Below are 24,851 nucleotides of genomic sequence, written 5' to 3'. Positions count from 1 at the left end.
TGAGTTTGAACTTGTCATATGGTTCTCATCCAAAGTTAGTTTCTACAGACAAAAGAACACAAACCACCTCCAGAAATGCGGGGGTTCCAAAAACACTGCTTCGAAGGTGGTCTTTGCTTTGGTCTTCCTCATTTGTGGCAGTCAAAGAATACAATTTATTTCTCACGGGAAAGCACCTTGTCCACTAATGTTGATTTCCTATCAGCGACAAGGTTTTCTTTTATAATATGCATAACTAGCAGCGTAAATCAGTTACTAAATTTGTTCAGATTTGAGTGCAGCTGTGAGAGTAAAAGGCAAATGAGGGGCATGCTAAGAGGAAAAGAAGACAGTGTCCAGTGTGTGAGATGAAACATTAAGGTGAGAGCTTATTAATCAGTGACAGTCTTAAAAAGTAGGTTAAGGGAAAGCACCGAAGATAATTTGGCTACAGCCTGTGAAATCTGAAGATGTGCTGCTTCTCCTTATTTGGATCTGATAGACCTGAAGATTTATTTCCCTTTCACTCAGAGGTGAGCTTTGCTTTTTGTCACTTTGATATTTTTAAGCTAATTCACTTAAAAAGGATTTTTTAAAACCCGCCATGCAACACTAAACTACTGATATGCATCATCCATGTACCTGAATGACATATAGGAGTGGAAACATGCTAGTTTAGTACTCCTGTGTCCAGTGTGCCATTAAGTTACAAATGGAGTGTGTCCAGATCTGCTGATGTTTATCAAGTACTTAAGATGGGTTGAACAATACACGGTTCAAAAACAATCTTCAAACTTTTCCTCTTCAAGCAGTTTCCCAGACAATCTGAGCACAAAGAGAAGCAGGTAAGTTAAGGTATATGAGCCAGGCTTCACTAAGTGCGGTGATTACAACGATTCCAATCGCTTCCTTAAGAAGAGGAAGTCAACAGCCTCAGGTGCATGATAACCCACAGGTGCAGGGAAGCCAGAAGGCGGGAACACAAAACACCAAAACCAGCACGCCCGATGGTTACTGTACTTTACAATGTATCACTTTAATCTAATAATGAATTTGTGTAAAGTTGGAGACTGTAAAGTAATGAAAAGTTATGCCTTGCACAGTAAAGTCATGGTCCTGGGTCACTTTGACCCAGCGCCCTTGGTTTTCTGAATGCAACTGACACCCTCGTCTCGACGAGAAGCCTGGGTTCGGGAGAGCCCACTGAAGACATCCACCTTTTTGGAACCATGATAACAGGGTTCTTGCTGATCGGCGCTGGCTTGTCCCTGGCTTATCGAAGGATAAAGAAAGCGGAAACGGCTGTTCAAATCCCCACAAGGCTGCCCACTATGTTGATTGGAACGATGGAGCGAGCCGTGGCTTCTCAGAATGGGCTCATTAGACGCAGCACAGATGACATCTTGGAGAAGCTTGCGGCTGCGTTGAGTGCTGAGACTCTGACAACGTCTTGGAGAGGCTCACGGCTGTCGTGAACACTCGTGCTCTATCAGCAAACTGGATAACATCTCGGTGTAGCTGGATAACATCGTGGAGAGGCTCACGGCCCATTTCGCTGCAGGGCAACTTGCATGTGACAAAGGCTTTCTTGACTTGACTTTCTTGTGTTTTTGTATTTTGTTCTTTATTTATCCCATGGTTCCCAGGTTGTTCGGTTAAGTTTATTAGATTTCCCCCATGTCTTTACCCCATGTGCCCCCCCCCCCATGTATATCTGTGAGTTCCCGTGCCTCGTTTCTCCTCCTTGTGTTTTATTCCATGTTTTCCCCAGCCCGTTATGTCTGTGCTCTTCCTGTGTTCTCTCTCCCTCCAGTCTGCTTCTCTGTGTACTTCCTGTTTTACTTTGATAGTCTCCCGTCAGTATACGTCATGTTGTGTTTGCTCCTGCCTTGTCTCGTTATGATTTGAGCCCTCACACTAGCAGATTTTAGTGCATTACTGTTTTGCATAAAAACATTTAATTTGATGATGTTATCAGGATATCTGGAGAAAACAAGCTGATGCTATGATTTTCAAAGTCATCCTTTATTTCATTTTTAGGTTGTTATAGCAGATAAATCTCACTTAAAGCACAAATTTAGAGAGGTGTCAAAGAGAGAGTCTGTAACTCTAATTGCAGAAGAGCGTAACAGTTGAACAATTACTTTTAACTAATAAAAAAGCAACCACATGAACTGATTACCACACATCTTCTGTCAGTTACAAGCTAACTGTAACAATGTAAGCCAGGATCCATCTGTGGTCACCACATCAAAGACTTTATATAAAATCTGTCCTATTGCACAAGAGTATGCTCTTCCTGTAAAACTCTAGAGTGTACCTCTAGAGTTTTACAGAATAATTTAACAAAAGATTTGTTTAATAGCCAAAAATGAAAGCACACAAAAGGAAACAGGGTCACAAACAATAAAGCAGAACATCACAAAAGGGACCATAAAAAGCAAAGAACTTAACAGCCAGACAAAGATTCGGAAACACATAGGACTACAAATATATAAATATATATCTCAGGGCACTGAGACAGAATGCGGGAGGGGCAAAAAAATCACAAAAGGAAGGAAAGGAACAGAAAATAAAACTGTGTGACACAACACAGAACAGACATTGGACGTAAAACAGGATATAACTCCCAGAAAAATAACACTGAGACGTGGGAACCGCACTACACTAGAGGACAGAGAGAGGTCAAAGCCATTTAGACATGACCAGATCAGAAGGAGGAAACACAGATGGAAATAAAAACAAGCGATCGTACACAAAGAGACGAATTCAAATGCTTTAACACCACTGGAACAAAAGAGCCTTTGTTCGTGGTGGCTCTATCAGATCAGAACTTGAACAACTAGAAGCAGCAACCACCAAAAAGTAGTTTAAAGATACGTCGAACATGCTGGATTATATGTCTACCTCTACTTGGTTGCATGTTTTTAACATGAAAGAAAAAAGTAGAACTCTTCCATCCTGCAGTGCAGCCACACAGTGCAAAAAATATTCAGGTCGAATCTAAAACTCTAAAGTGTGTCACTGCTGGCCTGAAGGGATCCACAAATTTATTTTAATGTGGCTACGTGAAATAAAATCACCATAAGGTCACTGTTTGATGTACTACTGTGGATGACAGTGAATTTAAAGAGAGTCGGCACTGTACTCACTTCACACACAACAATGCGTCTTGTGTAGTTACCTCAGATGCACTTTGCAGTATTTCAAAGACGCATATTTTCTGTATGATTCCGTAATATTACACACTAAGAACATCGGGAGCATCCTTCATGCCTGCGGCTTCCTCGTGTCTGAACGATAATAACTCACTGAAGGCTATCTGCTGCCCCCTGCGGGCTTTCAGCAGGTACTGTCTATGTGAAGAAAGAAAACCCCTCTAATCTTCTTACTGCAGACGATATCCTTGTGCGCACACAGACGCACACGCGCGCACACACAGAGAGAGGCTAAATGTGCCTGTAAATAAGACTGTAAACGCATTTAGTTTTGGTACAAACAGACAGAAATAACACAGCGTGTGCTGGTGCGGAAGATAAGCTTAGTTATCACCTCTTCCTGCAGACACGACCCCTTCAAGCTGATGTGTTATATTTTGCGATTTCAAGGAGTTTTCATTGTGAAAGGCACCAAATTTGTGTGAGGGCTGTTAAAGCTGACCACCTTACTATAATGCTTATTGCTGCTAAGTCACCAGAATAAACCAACGCTGAGGAGAAAAAAAATAGCGTGATTCGTCTGGCACGCTCAGATGCGTCCTTACGCACAGGCGTGAACGCCTACTCCGGTGATGTGTCGGAGCGGATTGGCTGCTAAAGATACCAGCGCCCGTGTGCTCTTTGTGATTGGCTGTGGCTCTCTTGGCCATTACGTTATGCTTACTCCACACACACTGGTAGCCGGAGAGAGGGAAGACGTAATGGTTTGATTCCGTGTGCACTTGCAATGGTCGTCGTTCTGACATTACTCGGCAAATTCCTCAGACGAGAGGTGCAATGAAGGTATGTGCCTGTTTCTGCAGCTCGTTTGTGATTTGGATTGTTAACGAGGCTCATGCGGTGCCGTGATGTGCAGGGGTGCTGCATCGAGAAGCAGGGAATATCCCCATCCTAATGCCAGTTAATTTCATTTGTGTGCAGTTGTATCAACAGGCTTGAACGCTGCAGACACTCTTTAATTTTTAACTTGCCATCACATTTCATTACTCGCCGCTGTCATTCCAGCGCCTGACAGTCTGGGGTTTGCATTATTTTCCTGTCGAGGGTGCAAGCCTGGAAACGCTTTCCCCACGTCTCCAGCCGTCCTGATAAACACTGGGTACAGTGTGTAGCCTTTTAATGAGCCTGCTTTGACCCCAGAGTGCTAGTTCAGTGGACTAAAGTGGCCAGAGCGACATCCATTCATCGTCAGGCTTTAATCCGCTCTAACGAGATAGAGACACTGCGGCCGGTGAGTGAGAGAGCGTGGGGATGTTCGGGAGACGTCTCGGGATACCGAGAGGGTCACCTCTCAGGTCCAAGCTGTGTCAGGCTGTGCAGGAGTCTCCTTCCTCTCAGTGTGCGCTTGTGTATATGCGTGTGTTTGTTTGTGTGCGCCTGTGCTGTAGCAGCTACAGGCTGCAGCATAGGAAGGAAAGGTGATGAAGCTGTCTGGCAGCTTAGGACAGATAATGATGAAGACTACAGCGATGATGTCATTGGTCCTCTGGTGGTGGCAGGTTTCTGGTGGCAGTCGGTGTGAAAGGTGAAGTGAAGTGAAGGCAGGGCTACAACCAGTCCTATCTTCATTATCACCATCAAACAGCAGCAGCATCAAGGAACGTGAGTGTACACAGTACGAAAACTGTGCTGCTGTCGGTGGCAGTTGACACTTAGTCATCTGTTACAGTTAAAGCTGACTGGATGATTTTTTTTAAAGCTCATCGCATGCATCAGTGATTACCTTAAAAGGGAAATGTCCCCCTTTTTATGAATAAAGCCTCTCTTAATTCCAGAGGTGCAAAATAACCAAATGCATAGCTTTTTAACTCTTCACTAAAGCACTGCTTTGGATTGGCGTGTCTCTTTTTTTCTGTGAAATCCTTTTCCTACGATTCATAGTGAAATGATATGTTCTTTGTGCCAGGTCAGGCTGTTTCTTTAGTCACCCCGAAGTGGCCCAACACACAGCAAACTTATGGAAGCATCATCAGCACTGAAATGCTGCAGGGATTTCAGCAGATGGAACATTTTCTGAAACATGCCACTGAAACATTTAAACAGAAGGGCGTTTTAGCTTCTTGCGTGGTTTGTGTGTATGGTCACATTTTCTCACTTTGCAGCATTTCTTGTAAATGTTGAACATGTGTTGGCCCATCAACCCCGTCGTCTGTTTTCCTGCACGTTTTAGGCTGCAGTGTGTTGAGGAGGGTTTTTTTTTTGTTTGTTTTTTGTTGTTTTTTTTTAATATTATTTAGGTTTTGCCTGCCAAATTTTTACAGTCAAGTCTCTAAAGATTGCTGGATTGTTATAATATTTGATGTTTATTTGTGTTATGTAGGTTTTCTTTCACTAATCCCCCCTTTTTTTTCTTGTTTTGGAGCTATGCTGCTCTTCTGTTTAGCTTTGGATTCATCACTGTTATTGTAGCTTCTCATTTGGCTCTTAGTGGGTAAAAAGGGAAATATTTTTTCTATAGTTGCAATTAGTGGTGATGCACCCATCTTGAACTTGTGAGCCAATTCTGATGCTTAAAATAACCATTTGGCTGATTACCAAAGAAGTTGTTTGTTTTTGCAGTTTTCCTCCTGCGTGCTAAGAAAACAAGGGAATAAAACTCCCATCATATCACTATATTCAAACATTAAGCAGGCGCAAAATTTATGTGGCACAGCAGAAAAGACATTTTGGCCATCAGTAATACTGTCATCCCATTTGCTGGCAGGTTGATGGCAGCGAACAGGGACGATATTGATGTTTGGCTGATATATCGGTGAATTTGTAGCTCTTAATGGTTGCTTTTAACTAACTTGATTTTATGTGCAAGGCCCGTCCTCGTAAAATAGAAGCTTTTTTGGAGAATAAGTGAGCTGGGGTTCAGGTTGAAATCACAGAGGACGTAATTTTTGACTGAAAGGCTGTTCTGATAATCATTATTATTATTTATTTTTATTTTTTATTTTTATTTGCAGATTCAACTAAGACCTTTTTTTTCTTTTTTAATGCCTCCCTCCCTCCTCTCCTGTTTATCGCAATATTGTGGCAGATAAGAAAACAGACGGCTTAACTCTGTGAAGTTAATTTTCCCGAGGCACATCATCACTCGCTGTGTCCCGGGAAAGCAAAATGGATGTGACGTTTTATTGACTAATCTGGTTTAAATTGAAAAGCAGCTTTTCTGCCCCTGTGGACGGGACGGCGCTGGGTTGTGTAAGCATGCGTCTCAAAACGGGAAAGACTGCTGTACAGTCTGTGCTGCCAGTGCCATTTTATTCAGAGTTAAACCTCTGACTTAAGTGGTTGGCTTTTTTTCTTTTTCTTTTTTTTTTTTCTTTATTTTGCATTTAAAAATTCTCATTTTCACGGCCATCTCGAAGCCCATACTGGGCATGGTGGGAGTAAATAGTCACAAATCCCTGCTTCCAGTGTATCACACTTTGTTCCAAATGGGACTAAACTGACTGAAGCTATAAAGAATCAAAGGGGTGCACGAGATTCCTGGTGATATTTCATGACAGTTTTTATATTGCAGGACTGCAGGACTCGGCATCTGTTTCCAGGGCTAAATCAAGCCAAGTCGTCCTTTGCCTTCAGAGTAGACTTTGTCAATTTCACATTTTGCACGCACAAATCCAACTTTGCCTGTAGCAGTTTGATTTGCACATGCATATTTCTCCAGACTTTGACATCTGCATCCTCCAGCAGACATCACTGACTGTATTTGTGTCATAATTTAAATGGAAAAATATCACATTTAGCTCCATCATCTTCAGACAAATGTCTAAAGGCGTTAAATCAATTAGTTTTTTTTTTTTTTCTGAAACCATTATCTCCGGTATAAACAGGCAGCCAACTGAATTCACTTTTCACAGTGTGAGTGACATTCGCAGTTGATACAAGAGGGGGGGGAACTGAGAGAGATTCAGGAGAGAGAAAGGAAATGAAAAGGCGGGAGAGAGGTGGTGGATGATGGAAGATTAGCATTGAAGGCCCCTTCAATAAAATGTATGACAGTGCACAGTTTTCTCTCAAAAGTCCTCATAATAGTCTCTGGTTGGTCCACATGTGCGTGCAGACTTGCAGAAGTCAGCCCCAGGTGTCATTTGTATCATTTAGACAGATGTAGCCAGAGTACTTTGGGTTTTGTTTTTTTTGTTTAGATTTCACTCCTTTAACAGAAGAATAATATCCACTTTTACAGATTTCCCTCTGTTTATCAAAGCCTTATGCTTACATTACCACAAACATCATTCAGAGGTTCACATTGAGTACTGCTACAAGAAGCCAAGACCCAGCCGATGACTTAATTCAACAATGCAACGTGCGTCAGTGCTTTCCGAGTCCTGCAAACACTTAAAATACATCTTAAGTTTTGCAGTTGTGTTACTTGCAAGGGGGAAAAGGTAAAGGAAGAGGGATGGGGACGTGACATCAACAAAGGTCACCATCGATAATCAAATTATGCTATCAGGGCACTGCAATGCACCAGTAAAGCACTCCCATTTAAAGTATTTAAAGTTTATTTTCCTTCTACGCTGAATTCCATTATTATTATTCAATTCCTACATTTCCCATAGTGCAACTTGAGTAATTTTATTAGAACCCCATCCTCGTGTTGTTTTTGTAGCTGGCTTGATGCATGTTAGTCTATATTCAAAATGTCAGTTATAAGGACAGAAAATAAAAGTAAAAGCAGTGTCAGAGCTCCAAGTAAAACAAAGTCATTTATGTTAATTATATAGTCCAATTCATGTGCACTTATGTAATTTCAGCTCTGCGTGAGAGTCTCTGCTGCCGCTTTGCTGCTCTCCTGTGCTCTCTGTTTCACTGTGGGGTCAGCGTGTTTGCTTACTATTACATATCCACGTCCAGAGAAAGAGAAGATCTTTTGTTTGAGAGACTGTTTCTTCATTTGATGTTTAGTAGTTCAGAAAGTCATGCACAAACACTATCAAAAGTCACCCAGTACAGTTTGAAGCAAGGTTAAAATCGTCTGTCTCAGTATGTGACTCATTTCTCCAGTTTGCGTCAGTCTGTCAGTGACCCATTTAAACCTCATCTAGGTTCTCATCCCGGTTACACTTGTGGATGCTTGGGCAGTTTTTAAGTTTTGATCTTCTAGGCTCATTTTATGAGGTCGGCTAGCTGTTTGGCCACACAAGGCTCTCCCCTGTGGGTTTTTCTATTTAAATCCATGCCTCTGTTAGATTTTGCTACTTTCACACTTTAAGCTTGTGTGTAGGGGCTAGTCAGTGTGATGGCTGAACCCCAGCAGCAGTGTCTGAAATGTGACAGGTGACAGGAATGATAAAAATGCACAGTACAGTATCCCCAGAGGTATCATTCAAGTTAACAGACTGTTGAGTGAAGATAAAACAAACAAAACAAAGCACAAAAAAAAAACCTAAATCGCTGCCCTACATGTGATGTTTGCACTTGTCACTTGTTTATTCAGGACTCCCTGCCTACAGAGCTCGCAGTGTGCTAATTGAAGTGACACGGGGAACTCGTGCTGCTGGCTTAAAGCCAAATAAGACTGTTTTCATGGCCAGGCTGCAGTGGCTCCTCATCCTGGAGAATGCAGTAAAATTCCTTTTAGTGGCTTCATTCCCTTATGAGAGAGGTTTTATCTAACCGGAGACTTCTTAGCAGCTAACCACGGGGTCAAGTTTGTGCCACAGGCGAGTAATACAAGATTTAGTGTAACTCTACATAAATATATCTGGATAAAGTGAGCAGCTTGTGGAGGAATGTACCAAGGATAAGCAGCCATCTATAAAAAAATAAATAAAACCTATATAATAAAATTAAAAATGTACTTTTATTATATAGCGTTTTTTTTATATATATATATGTTTATAGATATTTATTTCATTAATATAACATAATATACTGGTGGATTGGTAGCCAAGTAGCTACCAATCCACCGATAATGCGTGGTTGTATGGTTTGTTTAAGTATTGAGAAGGAGACAGTGAGTGAGGCATCTGGGGTCATCCTCTACAACAAATTTGACAATCAGAAAAGTTCAAAATCTCTTGTTTATTTTTATTTTACTTTTTTACATTTTTCTACGATATGTAATTCATCCAGTCACCTGACAGCAACTCGGCAGGTTTTGACATGGTCAGGAGGACCTGCTGGAGTTCAAACTGAGCATCAGGATGAGGAAAAAACACGATTAAAGTGACTGAACGTGGCGTGGTTGTTAGTTCCAGAGTATTGTAGAAACTGCTGATATACAGGGATTTTTCCACACAACTACCTCTCAGGTTTACAGATAAAACTGGTGTGATAAAAGAGAAAATATCCAGTGAGGGGAAAAAAACCCCAAATAACCTCTTGTTACAATCAAGGTCCACAGAAGACCATCTCTGGACACACAACAAGTGAAGCGTTGAAGCAGATGGGCTACAGCAGCAGAAGACCACGCCGGGTGCCACTGCTGTCAGCTAAGAAAAGGAAAATTGGAGATAATTCGGCATAAACAACTGCGAGCTATGCATTCAAGGATTCGGGCTGGTCCTGGTGTAATGATTAGGGGTGCAACGATACTCGTATCAATATTGAACCGTTCGATACAGTGCTTTCGGTTCAGTACGCATATGTATCGAACAATACAAAATTTGTAATTTATTTGATCAACTTTCCTTCTGACGATGCTGTCTGTGTTGAGCGCTCAGTGAATCTGCGTTCGACTACTCAGCCTAGGCTGCACTGTCAAGCGCAGATCCACTGAGCGCTCAACACAGACAGCATCATCAGAAGGAAGAGCGCAGGGCAAGCTAGCCAGACAGAAGTTAAGCTCTCCTGAGCAGGGTGGGGGAGCAAACTGAACCTCCCCCACCCTCATTCAGATCTGGCGTTTGGAATTATTTTGGTTTTCATGTGAGGTATGACCCTGAAGGTAAGCGCGTCATGGACTAAAGTAAAACAGTATGTTGGATGTGCCACGCAATGCTCAATTACATGGGTGGGAACTAGTGTGTTAGCGAGCAGTTAGCTCGTTAACGTGTTAGCCGTCTAGCCCCACGCAGGGGGTTAACGGAGATTTGCCGCTGACAGCACTAGTGGGAACACAACGAATATGACTGCACATTTACGCCGACATCATCCTAGTGCAAAGACAAGTGGAAGCAGACAAAAACAACAAGCGTGCATGCTACAAACTTTACCCGAGTTATTTAGACAGCCGTTAGCACATGATTCTCCTTATGGGGACCTGATATGTTTAATATTGTGGCGAGCTCAGACAACGAGGAGATGGAGGTGTCGTTTGGTCTTGCTTCCCGTGAGCTAGCCAGGGAGCACAGCCGTTTATTGACATCTGCAGAAGAACACTGCCGCTAGCTAACTGCTCAGCGTGGCAACCGCACAGCAACAACAACAACACACAGGGCGCCCTCTGACCCCGGAAGGACACACCGTCGCAGCGAGAGGGCGTCACCCGTCACTATGGCAACATAAACAAAACATAACTGTACAAACAGAACCCCGAACAGCCCTGACCCCCTACAATATGCTGCTGAGAATATAGCCCAGAAGAAGCGTATAGTATAGCTTTTATTTTGGAAAGAGCCATTTCTCTGTAATAAACTCTCTTTTCCAAAGATGAGTGATTCCTCAATCAGATACAGGTGTTACCGCGCCAGATCCGCGGCCCCGAACCGTAGTAAGGAAACCTCTGGCAGTTACTTGAAGGTTCCGTAACTGACTCGTAGCCGGCAACAGCTTACTATACAGGTCAACTCCGCTAGCAAAAAGATCGAAGGAGGCGTAGGAAACTGCTTCACTGAACTTTATTTCTTCTCTAAGGCACGAACACCGCGTACAGTGGGCTGAAACAGTTTACTCACAGCGAGCATCGCCGACACAACTCTGGCTGTCGAGGGAGTTATTATACTCCTTTTATTTATTTTCTTTCTGTCTCTTCTGTAGCTAACCGTTACTTTTTCCCCTTCTCCGCTCTCTCTTTTCACACACATACCAGGCAGTCCCGCTAACACACATCCCGAATACATTTCCCATCAGGCTTCATCCTTAAAGGGCCATGCCTGTAACACAGGGCTTGCAAAATCGCTAGCCCGACGTCCCGGGGCTAGCGATTTTTCCAGTCGGGCTACCAAAATCTATCTCTGCCCTGCCCGTTGGGCTATTGTAGGAAGGAAAAATATATGTCAATGCTTTTGCATTCTTTCGGAAATGTAGCTGGGTAATTATGTCATTGGCATCGGTGAGCCACTGTCAATATGTGACATATTGAAATCGCGTTTGAATTTGCGCTTGTTTTTTGCTTTCACTTTGCAAATATCCAGGTGCCTTCTTTTGGCGCACCGGCCGGTCACGACAGGCGGGGGAAAAGTCACTCGGGTCAGAACATGGGCTGCCACCATCATCCCACTTCTGACACCAATGTGGCGAGCTCAGACAACGAGGAGACGGAGGTGTCGTTTGGTCTTGCTTACCGTGAGCTAGCCAGGGAGCACAGCCGTTTATTGACATCTGCAGAAGAACACTGCCGCTAGCTAACTGCTCAGCGCGGCAACCGCACAGCAACAACAACAACAACACACAGGGCGCCCTCTGACCCCGGAAGGACACACCGTCGCAGCGAGAAGGCGTCACCCGTCACTATGGCAACATAAACAAAACATAACTGTACAAACAGAACCCCGAACAGCCCTGACCCGCTACAATATGCTGCTGAGAATATAGCCCAGAAGAAGCGTATAGTATAGCTTTTATTTTGGAAAGAGCCATTTCTCTGTAATAAACTCTCTTTTCCAAAGATGAGTGATTCCTCAATCAGATATATTTATTTTTTTAATTACTTTTGTTTCAGCAACATTAAATTTAAAAACTGTACTTTTGAGTTAAAATATATATTTATAATTTTAAGAAATGACAAATTAAAAAGGCATGAACATTTTTTTTTGTATCGAAAAAATATCGAACCGTGACACCAAAGTATCGAACCGAACCATGAATTTTGTGTATCATTGCACCCCTAGTAATGATGTACTCAAATGGCCTTCCACAGTCATAAGATCTCAATCCAATAGAGCACCTTGGGGATGTGGTGGAACCGAGATTCACATCATGGATGTGCAGCAGCTGCATGATGCTAACATATCATGTCAATAAGGACCATATGGAGCAGAATCTCTGAGGAGCACAGCTCCCTGGAATCTATACCCATGCGGCAATGGGAGGGGGGTGTTTGTATCACTGTAAAAGGAAAACTTCCAGCGTTTTGGAAAGACGAAACGATCTCTTCAAAATATTACCTCGGGCCGAGAGTAATGGAGGAAGACATTTTCCTCCATACTTCATTTTACAGGCTAAACAATTTATCGGTTAACTGAAAAATAATGAACCAGTTGATGCCATGTGAATTAAGTAGTAGCCTCAAAAAATATGAATTGAAATCGGGCAAAATTGTTATTCATTCATTTAATGGCAGACAAACAAAAATGCAGGCAGGGAGACAGAAAGATTAATGGTGCCCACCGGAGACAGTCATTCATTCAATTAATGAGATTAGTTAATGATTTGAACTGTGGAGCCGGTGGAAGTAGACTTTTCCCCTCCGCGTCCCGAGTCCACATTTAGTGTGTCTTTTCTAAGATTACATAACGCCATCCTTAAGCAGATGGGTGAAGTCAGATCACAGGGTGTTTGTGACAAGTCGGAGCAGAGGGCCGTCTTAAGAAAAGATGTGGCAGGATCCCGTGAATTCCTTTGTTTTTCCTTTGGAGCCATGAACCAAAGAGGGCTTACATTATGCTCATGTCAGCTATTGATTCAGCAGGCTGGGGAACAACAGAAGACATATTCTCTCCTCGCTGTCCTCCCCCCTCCTTCCTCCCCGCATCAGTATGCTCCAAGGAGCCGTAGCTCCCATCGCACCATCTTTGCTCCCCGTCTCTGGGCCGTTTTTGAGATCTGCAGACGCATCCGATTTATTCTTTCTGCGTGGGGCATTTTGCTTTAATTTTACATATACCAACTTAAGTCTGGAAGCTACCTCGGGACGTTTAGAGTATGTATTTACATCCACCTCTTCCCATTTGAGCCACACAAGAATAGCCGTTGTATGGCTTGGACTCTTTTAACGTGGCTCAAAATAAATTAAATTTATAAATTTAAGCCACAGCGCTGTTGGTAAAAATGTCATTAATATATTTTTGAGACGTCTTCTTTCTAATTATCTCTGACCTGCAGGAGCACTCTCAATAATGTGCTTCTCTCTCTTTCCGGTCATTGATCTCCCCTGAGCACAGTATTACTCAAGTGTCGTACTGTAGTTTGATATTTTATATGGGTCTTTATGCAATATTGTACTTTATCTTTATTTGTTTCATAACTTTGTAGGTTCTAATTAACAGTACAGTAATTATAATTAGTAAAGAAATTATGGCGTTATGATGTATTAAGATAAGATCATACTTAATTAATCTTCACAAGCTACCCAGAGGTGTAGTTTTAAAGTAATTAAAGTTGGCTCTACCTTTATCTGCTCCAATGTTAATGATGTTTCTACAACATAGGTTCTATTTTTCAGTCATTTGAAAGTAAGTTAAAAGACCTAAGTGCTGTTCTGCTCTTCCCTAGCTCCATATTTCTGTTTCTATCGGGGGGTTCGATTGATTTACAGTTCAAAACAGTCCTTATTCACCCTACTGACCTAAGTGCAGCCCCTCAGTTCATCCAATCCCCAAAACTAACCGTTTTAGCTCCTCTTGTCTTTCATGCAACTCTGCCAACAGAAGGGCACAAACAAAAATGTTTTTATTATTACATTATTACATCTGCCTGAAAAAGAATTTAAAATGTCATCCTCAAAAGTCATTAATTTCATCGATGATAATACTTAAGTACTGCATAAACTTCTGTACTAGATGTCTCTAAAAGTCATATCTAAGTCATGTGGGTGTATTTCTGTCTGTGTTGTTATAGGCAGGAGCATCGTCCATGTGGGCGTCATGCTGCGGGCTGTTGAACGAGGTGATGGGCACGGGCACGGTGCGGGCCCAGCAGCCGGGGTTTGGAGCAGGCGCGGGGCCCTTTCGCTTCGCCCCCAGTGCTGGGTACTCCACCTACCCCCCCACCAGCTCAGGGAGCGCCGGGCAGCTGTGCAAGGCCTGCGGACTGGCCTTCTCGGTCTTCAGACGCAAGGTAAACACGGATGTCAGCGAGTGACATGTGACAAAGCAGTAAGTGGAGCCTATCCCAGCTGTCGTAGGGCGAGAGAGTCACATCATGCCAGTGCTATATAAAAATGAACTCGCAGAGACTGCAAAGGTGCGAAGTAATCCCTCACACTCAACATTTTACACACCTTTTTTCAGCCTTGTAATCATTCTGTGCGGTTGTGAGGAGCGACTTTTCCTTCCTTGTGCATTCAGGAAAACGCATCCTAAAGTTCGGAGTCATCTTTTTTCTTTTCTTTTTTTTTTCTTTTAAATCTTGCAAAACATTTAGAAGTTTCTCATCCTTAAAATCCTATTTATTATATTTTAATATAAACCTAATAACTTATAAGATTTATACATACAATATTATATTCAATCCATAATAAATGATGTAATTCTTTACTATTTTTAAAGGGTCTATGTTGCTCTTCTTAATCAGCACAATCATTAATTTGAGATACCTTTTAATTTAAGGAGAAAGGCCAAATTTTCACTCTTCTGTTCTCATTTTCATTTTCTCCTCAGTTCTCATGGCTCTCATTAGTACATGGAGATCTGCCCAGCTCTGAGGTGCCCCCACCAGTCCTCACCGAGGCCTTCCCCAAACCACAGTCGTAGGCATAGATCCATCTTTGTTACAGCAGCCGTTCTCTTACAAGAAACATTGTCAATCTAATTGGTCCCTGTTAGTGAAGAGTAATATTATTCAGACTGGTCTTTGATACTTGTATGTATCTATCCCATTTTGGTGCAAGTCAAGAACATTGTTTTGCACTATTGACAGAAATCCTTTAAAGAAAAGCTCAAGCTGTGCATGATGAGGCAGTTGTATTATTTTCCTACTTTTAAACTTTTCATAATGTGAATATTAGCCTCCACGTAAACGTAGCCATTGAGAACTCACGGGCTTGTCTCTTTTTGACGTCTCGAAACTCTAAAACTTCAGATTTTTGAACATTTCATAGTATTTATTCCTCTAATGTATATTTATTCGCTGGTTTCTGCAGCAAACGTGCTGTTTTAGAGTAAAACTATTTTTAAGAGGACTCGGCTAAACAGCTTACGTGGTTGTGTTAGAATGTGCGCCGTACCTTTCCAGGGTGTCTGCACAGCTCAACATGTTAGCATGGCAGAGTTTTATCTGCCTGGCAGTCAGACGGACTGATTAAAACTCTTCCTCTTTCCACGCAGCTTCACAGATGCCGGGTTGACTTCCATTTCACTGTCAGTGTGGTATTTTTATGGTATCTTTATAAAAAGAAGGGGGAAAAAAACCTGCTGGGGGATTAACAACAACTGATTGAAGCAAAGTATCTGTTACGGTGCAAATGTGCTTTTTGTGAACCAGGAGCACATTTGTGCACAAGCGATAAGAAAATGTTTACAGCCGTGGCCGACCCGCTTTCCTGCCCATTTGAAGTGTCAATCTACTCAGAGGCTCTGTATCAGGAGACAGTGTTAAGCCTGTTAAATGTCAAACATCACCAGGAGCTACAGATGGTTTACGTCTCTTTTCTGGACTCTCTTTCCTAGAAATGACTGGGCACTGTTTCAGATGGGACTCTGTGTTCGTGGTTATTAAGGTTTCTCTTTGTCAGGGCGATTCAGGCAGAGCCAGGCGACTCCTGCATGCAGTATTTAAATAAGTGGCTATATGGGGACATGGCTGCACTCAGTACTGATTAAAAGGAATGTCTGTCAAAAGCTAAACTTTGCCCATTTTTCAGAGGTCTGATCTGATTAGATTTCTTTCAGAAGGTGTTTCCCTTATTTATTTATTTTTAAAGTGGCATAAATGGTGAAGAGTTTATAAGTTAACAGGCCAGACATCATCACCCTTATGTTGCTGAAAAAGAACAACTTCAAGAACAAGTTTGTTTGCATCAGTCAGAAGAGAAAGAATAACTGATCACATCACATCTGTCTTTCAATCTCTCCTCCCCCTGCAGCACATCTGCTGTGACTGTAAGAAGAGCTTCTGCGCTCTGTGCTCGGTGCTGCAGGAGAACCTGCGCTGCTGCATGACCTGCCACCTCCTGCGCGGCACGGCCTTCCAGCGGCCTCGGCTCATGCAGCTCAGGGTGAAGGACCTGCGCCAGTATCTGCTGCTGCGCAACATACCGACCGACACATGCAGGGAGAAGGAGGACCTGGTGGACCTGGTGCTCTGTCACCAGGGCGCGAGACAGGGCGCGAGGCAGACCCCGAGACCGGTGATGGAGGAGGATGAGGAGGATGAGGAGGATGAAGAGGAGGAGGAGGAGGATACACATGAAGAGGAGGAGGAGGAGGAAGATGAAGAGGAGGAAGATGAAGGGGGAGATGACACAGACAGCCTGCACTCGCTCCCGCACTCACGTGCCGCCTCGCCCCCTTCCGCGACGCGCTCCACCTCTGAACAGTCGGTCCTGTCCGCCTCTCAGGGAGACGTGCTCAGCCCAAGTGACAGCTCAGGGACCACCAGCCAGGTCTGTGCTCACAAACACACCGCTTTCATTCAGAGTGTGTCAGCATCCTAACAACGAGCATCCTGGCAGCCGCACGTGCACAAGCATCATTCCCTGATTTACATCCGCCATACTTCCTTCACATCTGTCCTCATTCTGTCCGAGATAATTAATTTCAGAGGTGAAATCAACATATTAAGTTTCAGAGTGGCTGTTTTCACTTCTTCTCTTTTTAACTCGCTAACAAACAAGCACTCTCGTGTGCATAGAGGGCTTAGATGTCTGTTTCATTTGATTTCATGCTTTACTCTTTCCTTTGTGCTGCTTTCTGTGTTTTGTTTTGTTTTCTGGTCTTGTTGCTTTGTTATGAATGAAAAATCGACTCCATTGAAGGGAAAAAAGGTTAACTCTCCTCCGTGGTACTGGTGCAGTGTTCAGCAAAATGTCCATGTGACAGCTGAAAACAGCTGTGTTAGCTATGTGTGCTAGCTCTGTGTGTAAGTGTAAAGCCCTCAGACCAGCCAGCGAGGCAGATTAAGCCCTTTGCCTTTTTTTAGTACTGTTACATGGACTGAGCCTGTTATGTAACAGGAGCACAGGTTGAGAACTCCCCACAGCGTCACAGCTGCAACCAAACAGCAGAAACACCACTGTACACTCCTCCTCTCATCTCTTCATGGGATGGGCAAATTTTAGTTTGTGGCACTTTAAATTTCTTACCACCAAATTTTGACACAAATACTACAAAGACAGTCAGACAAGAAAGCAAAAGTCATCTAAGACATTTGTGCTAACTTCATGAATTATTGAGAAAACAATCTGTCAAAAAATTTGGACGGTCCAACTAGATCACTCCAAACTGCACTCTTAGACTAGACATATGTAGGATATGGGGCTTTTTGGGGGGTGAGGTGTGAACTAATCTAACGTATGTACCAGATATATTTGTGCCGTGGTCTTCCTAAAATATACCTCATCATTAAAATTAACTGAGAATTAACAGGCATCATTGCCAGTAAAAGTGTGGTGGCAGACGAAACTTCCACGTATAGTTACAAAAGCTCAGTGAATTAACATAAAGACACACAGTCACTTTTTAGGTACATCTGATTTTTGCTGTTTGAATATCAGCAAATCACATGACAGCAAATCAGTGCATTTAGGCCTTTAGACAAGGTCGGCAGCTCAAGTTCAAACAGAGCATCAGAATGGCGAGCTGAGCATGTCAGAAACTGCTCGGATTTTCCTGCACAATCGTTTCTACGGTTTACGGAGAATTGTCTGAAATAAAGAAAATATCCAAGAATCTGCAAACCTCTGGGCAAGAAGATGCCAGAGGTCAGAGTAGAATAGCCTGATACGAAGGCAAATGCAAGTCAAGTAACCACTAGTTAAAACAAAGGTATGCAGAAGAGCATCTCTGAGCATGCAACACATCAAAACTTGAAGCAGATGGGCTACAGTGGAGTCTCTATTTCTGCTCCAGCAGAAGGAGCAATGAGTGACAAGGATGCCCGGTGCTGGAGTTGGCACCATTTCAGCAGGACAAGCCCCACAGATCCTGCATGTTGCAGATATATATGTTATATGTTGAGATCTGTGGGGTTGTGAAATAATTCCTGATAATGTCCCTAGTGTGGTGTCTGCTTTTGTTTGTTTTGTTTGTTTTGTTTTCTTTTTTTAAATGACAGTGTCCACTTTGCTCAGGGCTCTGCTTTGTGATTGATTAGTGGTTGACATCACTTGACGTCTATTAGCTTTAGCTTCTGAAACTACACATTGCAGTGAAATACCTTTTTGGGTGATGCGGTTTTTTGTGTGATAATGCAAAGCCACTGCATGAACTGAGTAAGATTTTCATGCTCACTTAGATATTCAAACTCTCGAGTTGATACCACTTCAACCATTTTCACAAAAAAAAAGGACCGTACACATCGTTGCTTTTGATGAATAACCCATTTTCTCTGAGGCGATGTTTGGGGGATATTGGTGTCACTTTTCCGACTGGAGCTGGAAAATAGACTGAATATCAAAGAAAGGGGGGGAAATTGGATCAGTTGCTTTGAGATTTAACATTTCAGTGCACAGGATGATTGACAGGATTGTTTTATCACAATATAATGTCAAAACTAGAAGCCTCTTTGTTTGACAAGATGCCGTAATTTCTCTTTTAAATTACCTTGACATTTGTAGCTCTCTGGCATGAGATATGACGATATCGGCATCCGTCCAGGAGGTTAAGGCCCTTGAAAATGTCTGGACATTTTTTGCTAACATTTGGTATCAAATCTATGAATCAGTAAGCATGTGATGGAACCTGACACATTTCAAGGAAATCCTCCTGTGCAGAGCCAAAATAAAAACTATCTAGCCCGTGTATGTTTTGTTGTACACAAAAGCCTTCTGAACGTTTTGTCTTACTATAATAATATTGTTTCTGCTTGTGCTTCTGCAGCCTTGCTGGTTAATTCAAGTGCTTTCTAGTACTTTTATGTCATTTTGATGGTTGAATAAAATCTAACATCATTCATGTGTTCCACTGAGGTTCGGCTCTCTGTGAGAGTCGAGACTGCAGCTCATGTTTGTGTCTCTGAGGAGTGCCGTCTGAGCAAAAGCACGATGTCTGCACAAAGCGTTAGGCACCTAGCAGCGCTCCTGATGGATTCATTATTAACACGTCTTTATTCAAGAAAGACGATGGTCTGCGGGAATGTGCTGAAGCAGAGAGAGGGAGTTTAGTTTTTATGGTCTAGAAGGAGAGGCGCTGAACTCAGTGGTATCAATTAGAGCTTATTTCAGTGCCTCACGAGTTCGTTTTGTCACACAGATAAAAGAACAAAGAGGGCAATATCAGCAGTGATAACACAGCTACACAAAACAGAGCCTAAACTCTTCTGTAGCTCCCTTTCGTTCTCTTATTAAATACAGCAAATTCCTGACCTCCACCTTCAAAGAGAATAATTAACTGCTGAGCTAAGAGGAGCTGTGACAGTGTTTAAACATCTCTGTTCATTCGTTGGCTTTCTGAGCAGTTAAAGTCACAGATAGCGGTAAAGTAATTTCTTTTATCGTGGCAATGATGAAACCTTGTCACACAGAGCAGGAACAATTTATTTTATTATGCTTTCCATAAAGGTTCCACATTGGTTACTTTGACCAAAAGAGGTCTAAGCCATCAGGTAAAAAGGCAAAGTATGTAATGTTTATCTCTGCAGTGTCTTTTTTTAACTGCAATAACAGAGTGGTTCTTGTATAGAACTTTTTATTGTGATGTAACATTTTATGCATTCATTCAATAGTGTTGTAGCACATGTATTCTGAAAGAATAGGTTGTTCTAACAAAAAGTCGTGTAAATAACTTCAATTCAGTTTTATTTATGTAGCACCAACACAACAGTCGAACTCAAGGCGCTTTATATTGTAAGGTAAAGACCCTACAACAATACTGAGAGAACTCCAGTAATCAGATGGCCCCCTTTGAACTAGCTTTTGGCAACAGTGGGAAGGAAAAACTCGCTTATAACAAGAAGAAACCTCCAGTAGAACCAGGCTCAGGGAGGAGCATGAATGTGCATTATATATATATACCTGAGATTTTTAAAGTATTTTTACACAGGGAAAAGAACTAATATGGGATGTGCATTAGATCTTATGAGTTAAACTACGAAAATCAGTCATTGTCACACCTGAGAAGTCTTTGGTATTTATCTTAACAAGTTCAAAATCATTGTGACAGTTGGATCTGACTTAAGTTAACCTGACTGTTTGTCTCCACTCACACAGGAGCATGATGATACTCCAACAGCATCCCTCTTGAACCTGGAGCCCACGGAAAGTCTCATAGAGGTGTGAGACCCGCTTTTGTGCACATCTACAGCGTCGAACTGTCCGTATCTTTAAAGTCAAAGGAAATGCTATCCTGTTGCCCTGTAAGTGATTACGGCTCTGCTGCTGTGTGTGGATTGCAGGTCAGTCCGGCGACACAAAGGAGGATCAGAGCCTCGCTGTCTGATCTCGACAACGAAGAGGCGATAGAAAACCTGTCCGTCCGCCAGCTGAAAGAGATTCTCGCCAGGAACTTTGTCAATTACTCTGGCTGCTGCGAGAAGTGGGAGCTGCTGGAGCGAGTGCATCGTCTCTACAGAGAAAACGAGCAGAACAGGAAGTCAAGTGAGAGCTTTGAATTTTCATTGTTTCTTACAAATTTCACTAGTTTTATTTTTTTCTTGATGAGCACATTTTTTTCTCCTTGTGCTTTAGTGGAAAATGTCAACATAACTGCAGGTAATTTACATTTAATTATGTCTATTCATCTGTGATTACAACATTGCATTTATGCCGCTGATGTGCTGTAATTATGTGAGGAAGCATTTAATGCAAAACAACCTGCTTATTTGCTGCTTCACTTTTTATATTAATGAGCAAGTTCACGTCCCCCAAACTAATCTTCTTTGTTACTGCCCCTTCTTAACTATATAGTGGTTGCATATCCTCCACCTCTCTGCAACAGTGGAGTTGGAGGTAAGATGTTTTTTCTAAAAAAAAAAAAAAAAAGCCACATCACACACTATTTCCATCTCCTCCATGATCGCCATTGTACTGATACTGCATTTGCAACTCATCTGCTAGACCAGTAAAGGCATGCTGCAGCTGCTTTTACTCACCCCGTCCTTTACCATCTTCCTCTTTGTTGTGATCTTGCAAGGGTGCTTTTTATTAAGTCATTATTTCCTGCCTGGTTCGGTGTGTCTGCATTCTGTCACTCGTGCTTCTTCTCCTGTGTACTTCATCTCTGTTTATTCTGAAGGACAGCCTCTCATGGCGTCGTTAATGCCCTCTTTAAGGGCTTTTACCTACCTCTTGATGAGCCGTCATGGTGCTTCAGTGGCAGCATGTCTTCAGGTGTAATTGCATTGTCAAGCGTCCTCGTTGACATGAAGGGCTTGCGGATCACATTAGCTCCTCTTATTAGTCAGCTGTGCACAGGCAGCAGACAGGCTGCAGCTGCATTGGTCTTTTCCTGTCACGCTAGATGTGAGCAGCAGGACCCAGATTTAGGCCAGTCAGCTGATCAGTCAGAAATCATTTAAGTGTTAGTAAAACCAGAGCACTGATACAATTTGCCGCTGTGATTTTAAATGGTTTTGATGGGAGAGGCTGTCTGCCTACCATCAGCATGTGTTGATCATTATGCATGGCTCTGTTCACAAGCTGTCACAGGACGCCTCAGCGGTTTCCTTTTGTTAGTATTGATATTTTATCTCCATCTCAAATAAATAAAACCCCTTATTTTGCCCTGCACATGGAAACGTTTAGTACAGACAGGTTTATGTTGCTCTATTTGGCACTAACACACACATTTCAAAATAGAGCCTAGACTAAAACCAGAGCACAGACCTCTTGACATGTCTGCTAGTTCAGTTAACCATACAGAAGGCCATATTGTTTGCAATATACAGGGCTCCTAAAGGAACCAAAACCACAAAGACAGTCAAGCAAGCCTCGTTGGCATCGACATGTCAATCAAAGTTGCCGTACCCCTAATAATGCCTGTCTTTAATCCTTAATCAGATTTAAATGAGATGGCAGCATCTTGTGGCATTTTAGAGCTTCACCCGTTTTTAGCACCTCAGTACTGGCTTCACTGTTTCAGTCCAAGAGGAAGGACCACATGCTTTTAAGTTTTTTAGTTTAGTTTTTTGTTCTTTGTGTTTTTTTTTACTTTGGCATGGAAAGTGCGGGGATTTAGATTAGTCCGAGAACTAATTTGTCACCAAATAAAATGAATGGTAATATTTTTAATCGCTGGAGATGGAGAGCTTCCACCTCACAAGAAGTGTAGATATAAATATCTGCAATAAAGCTTCTTACCTAGGCAAAGTACTTTATCATTTTAAATAACATCTCAAACCCACAGGGAGTGTAGGGCTGTAGTTTACTGGGCCGAACATTGGTGATGGTGTTTGTGCTTATTATTCTGTCTCGCATGTGCACCTCAGCGCTGATCTCCGTACACTCTTATGAGCCCACAGCAAAGAAGGATTGCTTATTGAAAATATTTATTTTATCCCCATCCACAGATGGCGTCAAAGCTCAGCTGGCGGCTGATGAAAACCTGTGTCGCATCTGCATGGATGCCATCATCGACTGTGTGTTACTGGAATGTGGTCACATGGTAACTTGCACCAAATGCGGAAAGAGGATGAGCGAGTGCCCCATCTGCAGGCAGTATGTTGTGCGGGCCGTGCATGTCTTCAAGTCTTAAAACTCAGTGTGAGCGTGGGTGAGTGGGTGAATGTCGGCGCGGCTCTCAGGCGTGGCCCGAGCCCTGAATTTATCACTGAGAATGAACTGCTGTGCATGACGTCTCACAGGGCCTAATGCTGCAGCAGGCGTGAGCAACTTCTCGGTCTTAAAAACCAGACTGTTGTCTCTGGCCTACCACGGTTTGCCCCCCTGCCCTCCTTACTAACTTATGTTCCAGTCCCCCTTTCTCCACCCTGGTGGACCGGCATCAGCTACATCGGGACTTTCATTTTCTCTGTCTTTGGTCGTAAAACACACAGCAGAAGCCCCTGCCATCACGTTGTACTCGCCAGTGTCTGTTTAGATTCGACCCACAAGAGAGGAGTGGGCAGGAGGTGGTCCTGCGGGTACTTGAAGTGGACCGCCTTGTTATTTGTGGGGAAGAGAAGCAGTTAAAATATAAGATCCCAGGGTTTGAGTCAGTATGGTTTACACAGTCATGCCACATGGCATTGTGTCATTCTCCTTCAGTGTTGTTTTGTTTGTTTCTTTGTTTCTTTTTAGGATGTGCAATATCAGAAAAAAGTAAAAAATAAAAAAGAGAAGTGTTCTTAGAAAATATTTATTATGCACCAGGTCGTCTCACACAGGAGCATGTAGGGTGCCAAAAAAAATCATGCCTTGAGTTGATATTTGGTTAAGTTTTACAGTATATGCATCACATAACCAGCAAGCTTGGTGTGATACCTTATTCTTATTTTTCCATTTACTCAAATGAACTTTGGGGAAACAGAGTGTGTACACGTGAGCCGGTTAACACTTACTGTGTGAAGGATCGTTTCTCCGTTGTCTCATCCAAGACTCCTGCAGTTTGCCGGTTGGTTAAGTCACAGTGTACATTCCTGCTAGATCTACTGTGCGAATGTTTATTAAGACAACGACAACAAAATGAACTCAAGGCCCACTTTCAAGCTTGTTGTAGAGCTTTTTGCTGCATTTTACAGTCTCTGTAATGTGATCGTTCATTGATTTGCCATTGACATGTTCCTTGATGTCACATGACTTAAGGTGGGAGATCATGTGAAAGGCCTCCTTCTTCTCCTGTGTACATTTTATTTCCCCACGTCCTTTCTCCTACTGGTCCATTTCTCCTCACAGTCATCGTTAAATGTACCTTAGGAGCTAAACTGATTTATAAATATCACACGTCCACCAGTGATTATAGACAGGATGCACGTGAGACAGTTTTATTCCATCATCTTACAGTAACTCTAACACAGTGGAATATAATTTTACTGCAAAATTGTGTAGCAGTTGTTACCAACTACGTTCCCTGATACAAAAAAGCAGAAGAGATAACATATCACTTATCCATGAAAGACTTAGAAGATGATTAAATCAATAACTGTAACACAGCTATAAATGCACAACTAAGTTAATCAGTTTAAGTCTTCTTGCATTTTACCAGCTTCTAAGGGAATTTTTCTGTGGACAGTAGAACCAGTCGGGCTGACAAATGATCCTGCTGTGCAGCATATCATAAATAAGTGATGTTGCCTAATAGGTCTGACACTATGGAAGCAAGAGTTTCTCATTTGGCAGCTTCTGTACTCAAATCTCTCTCCCATCTTTGCCGGGAGGAGCTGAGAGGTGAGGACGACACAGGACACTTCATTAAATGAAGTGAGCAGCTTCATTTAATGAAAACAAACCCATGACATGCTGCTGGACGTCCCAGTAGGAGGTACTAAGTGGACCTTGAGTTTAGCCCCTATATTTATCTACAT

The 24,851-nt window shown here is 42.5% G+C and overlaps 1 protein-coding gene across 3 annotated transcripts; it reads left to right on the top strand.

Annotated features, from left to right (window-relative positions):
* The first annotated feature begins 133 nt into the window (after window positions 1-133).
* On the top strand, window positions 134-24,403 carry rnf34b (ring finger protein 34b). 3 transcript variants are annotated; one of them, XM_040000531.1, is made up of 8 exons: window positions 139-512; window positions 14,136-14,354; window positions 16,321-16,839; window positions 20,602-20,664; window positions 20,787-20,988; window positions 21,079-21,102; window positions 21,298-21,339; window positions 22,899-24,403. In XM_040000531.1, exons 1-8 carry the CDS (start codon window positions 450-452, stop codon window positions 23,081-23,083), a joined length of 1,317 nt encoding a protein of 438 aa, XP_039856465.1. In that variant the 5' UTR covers window positions 139-449; the 3' UTR covers window positions 23,084-24,403. The 3 variants fall into 3 exon arrangements, with proteins under 3 accessions (XP_039856467.1, XP_039856465.1, XP_039856468.1); XM_040000534.1 differs by lacking the exon at window positions 139-512 and adding an exon at window positions 3,827-3,980; XM_040000533.1 differs by lacking the exon at window positions 21,298-21,339 and having other exon boundaries at window positions 134-512.
* Window positions 24,404-24,851: the final 448 nt, after the last annotated feature.

Source organism: Simochromis diagramma, unplaced genomic scaffold, assembly GCF_900408965.1.
Source record: "Simochromis diagramma unplaced genomic scaffold, fSimDia1.1 OVJJ01000596.1, whole genome shotgun sequence".
Taxonomy (NCBI): domain Eukaryota; kingdom Metazoa; phylum Chordata; class Actinopteri; order Cichliformes; family Cichlidae; genus Simochromis; species Simochromis diagramma.
The sequence above is the reverse complement of the archived record's forward strand: the minus strand, read 5'-3'. Positions and strand labels throughout refer to the sequence as shown.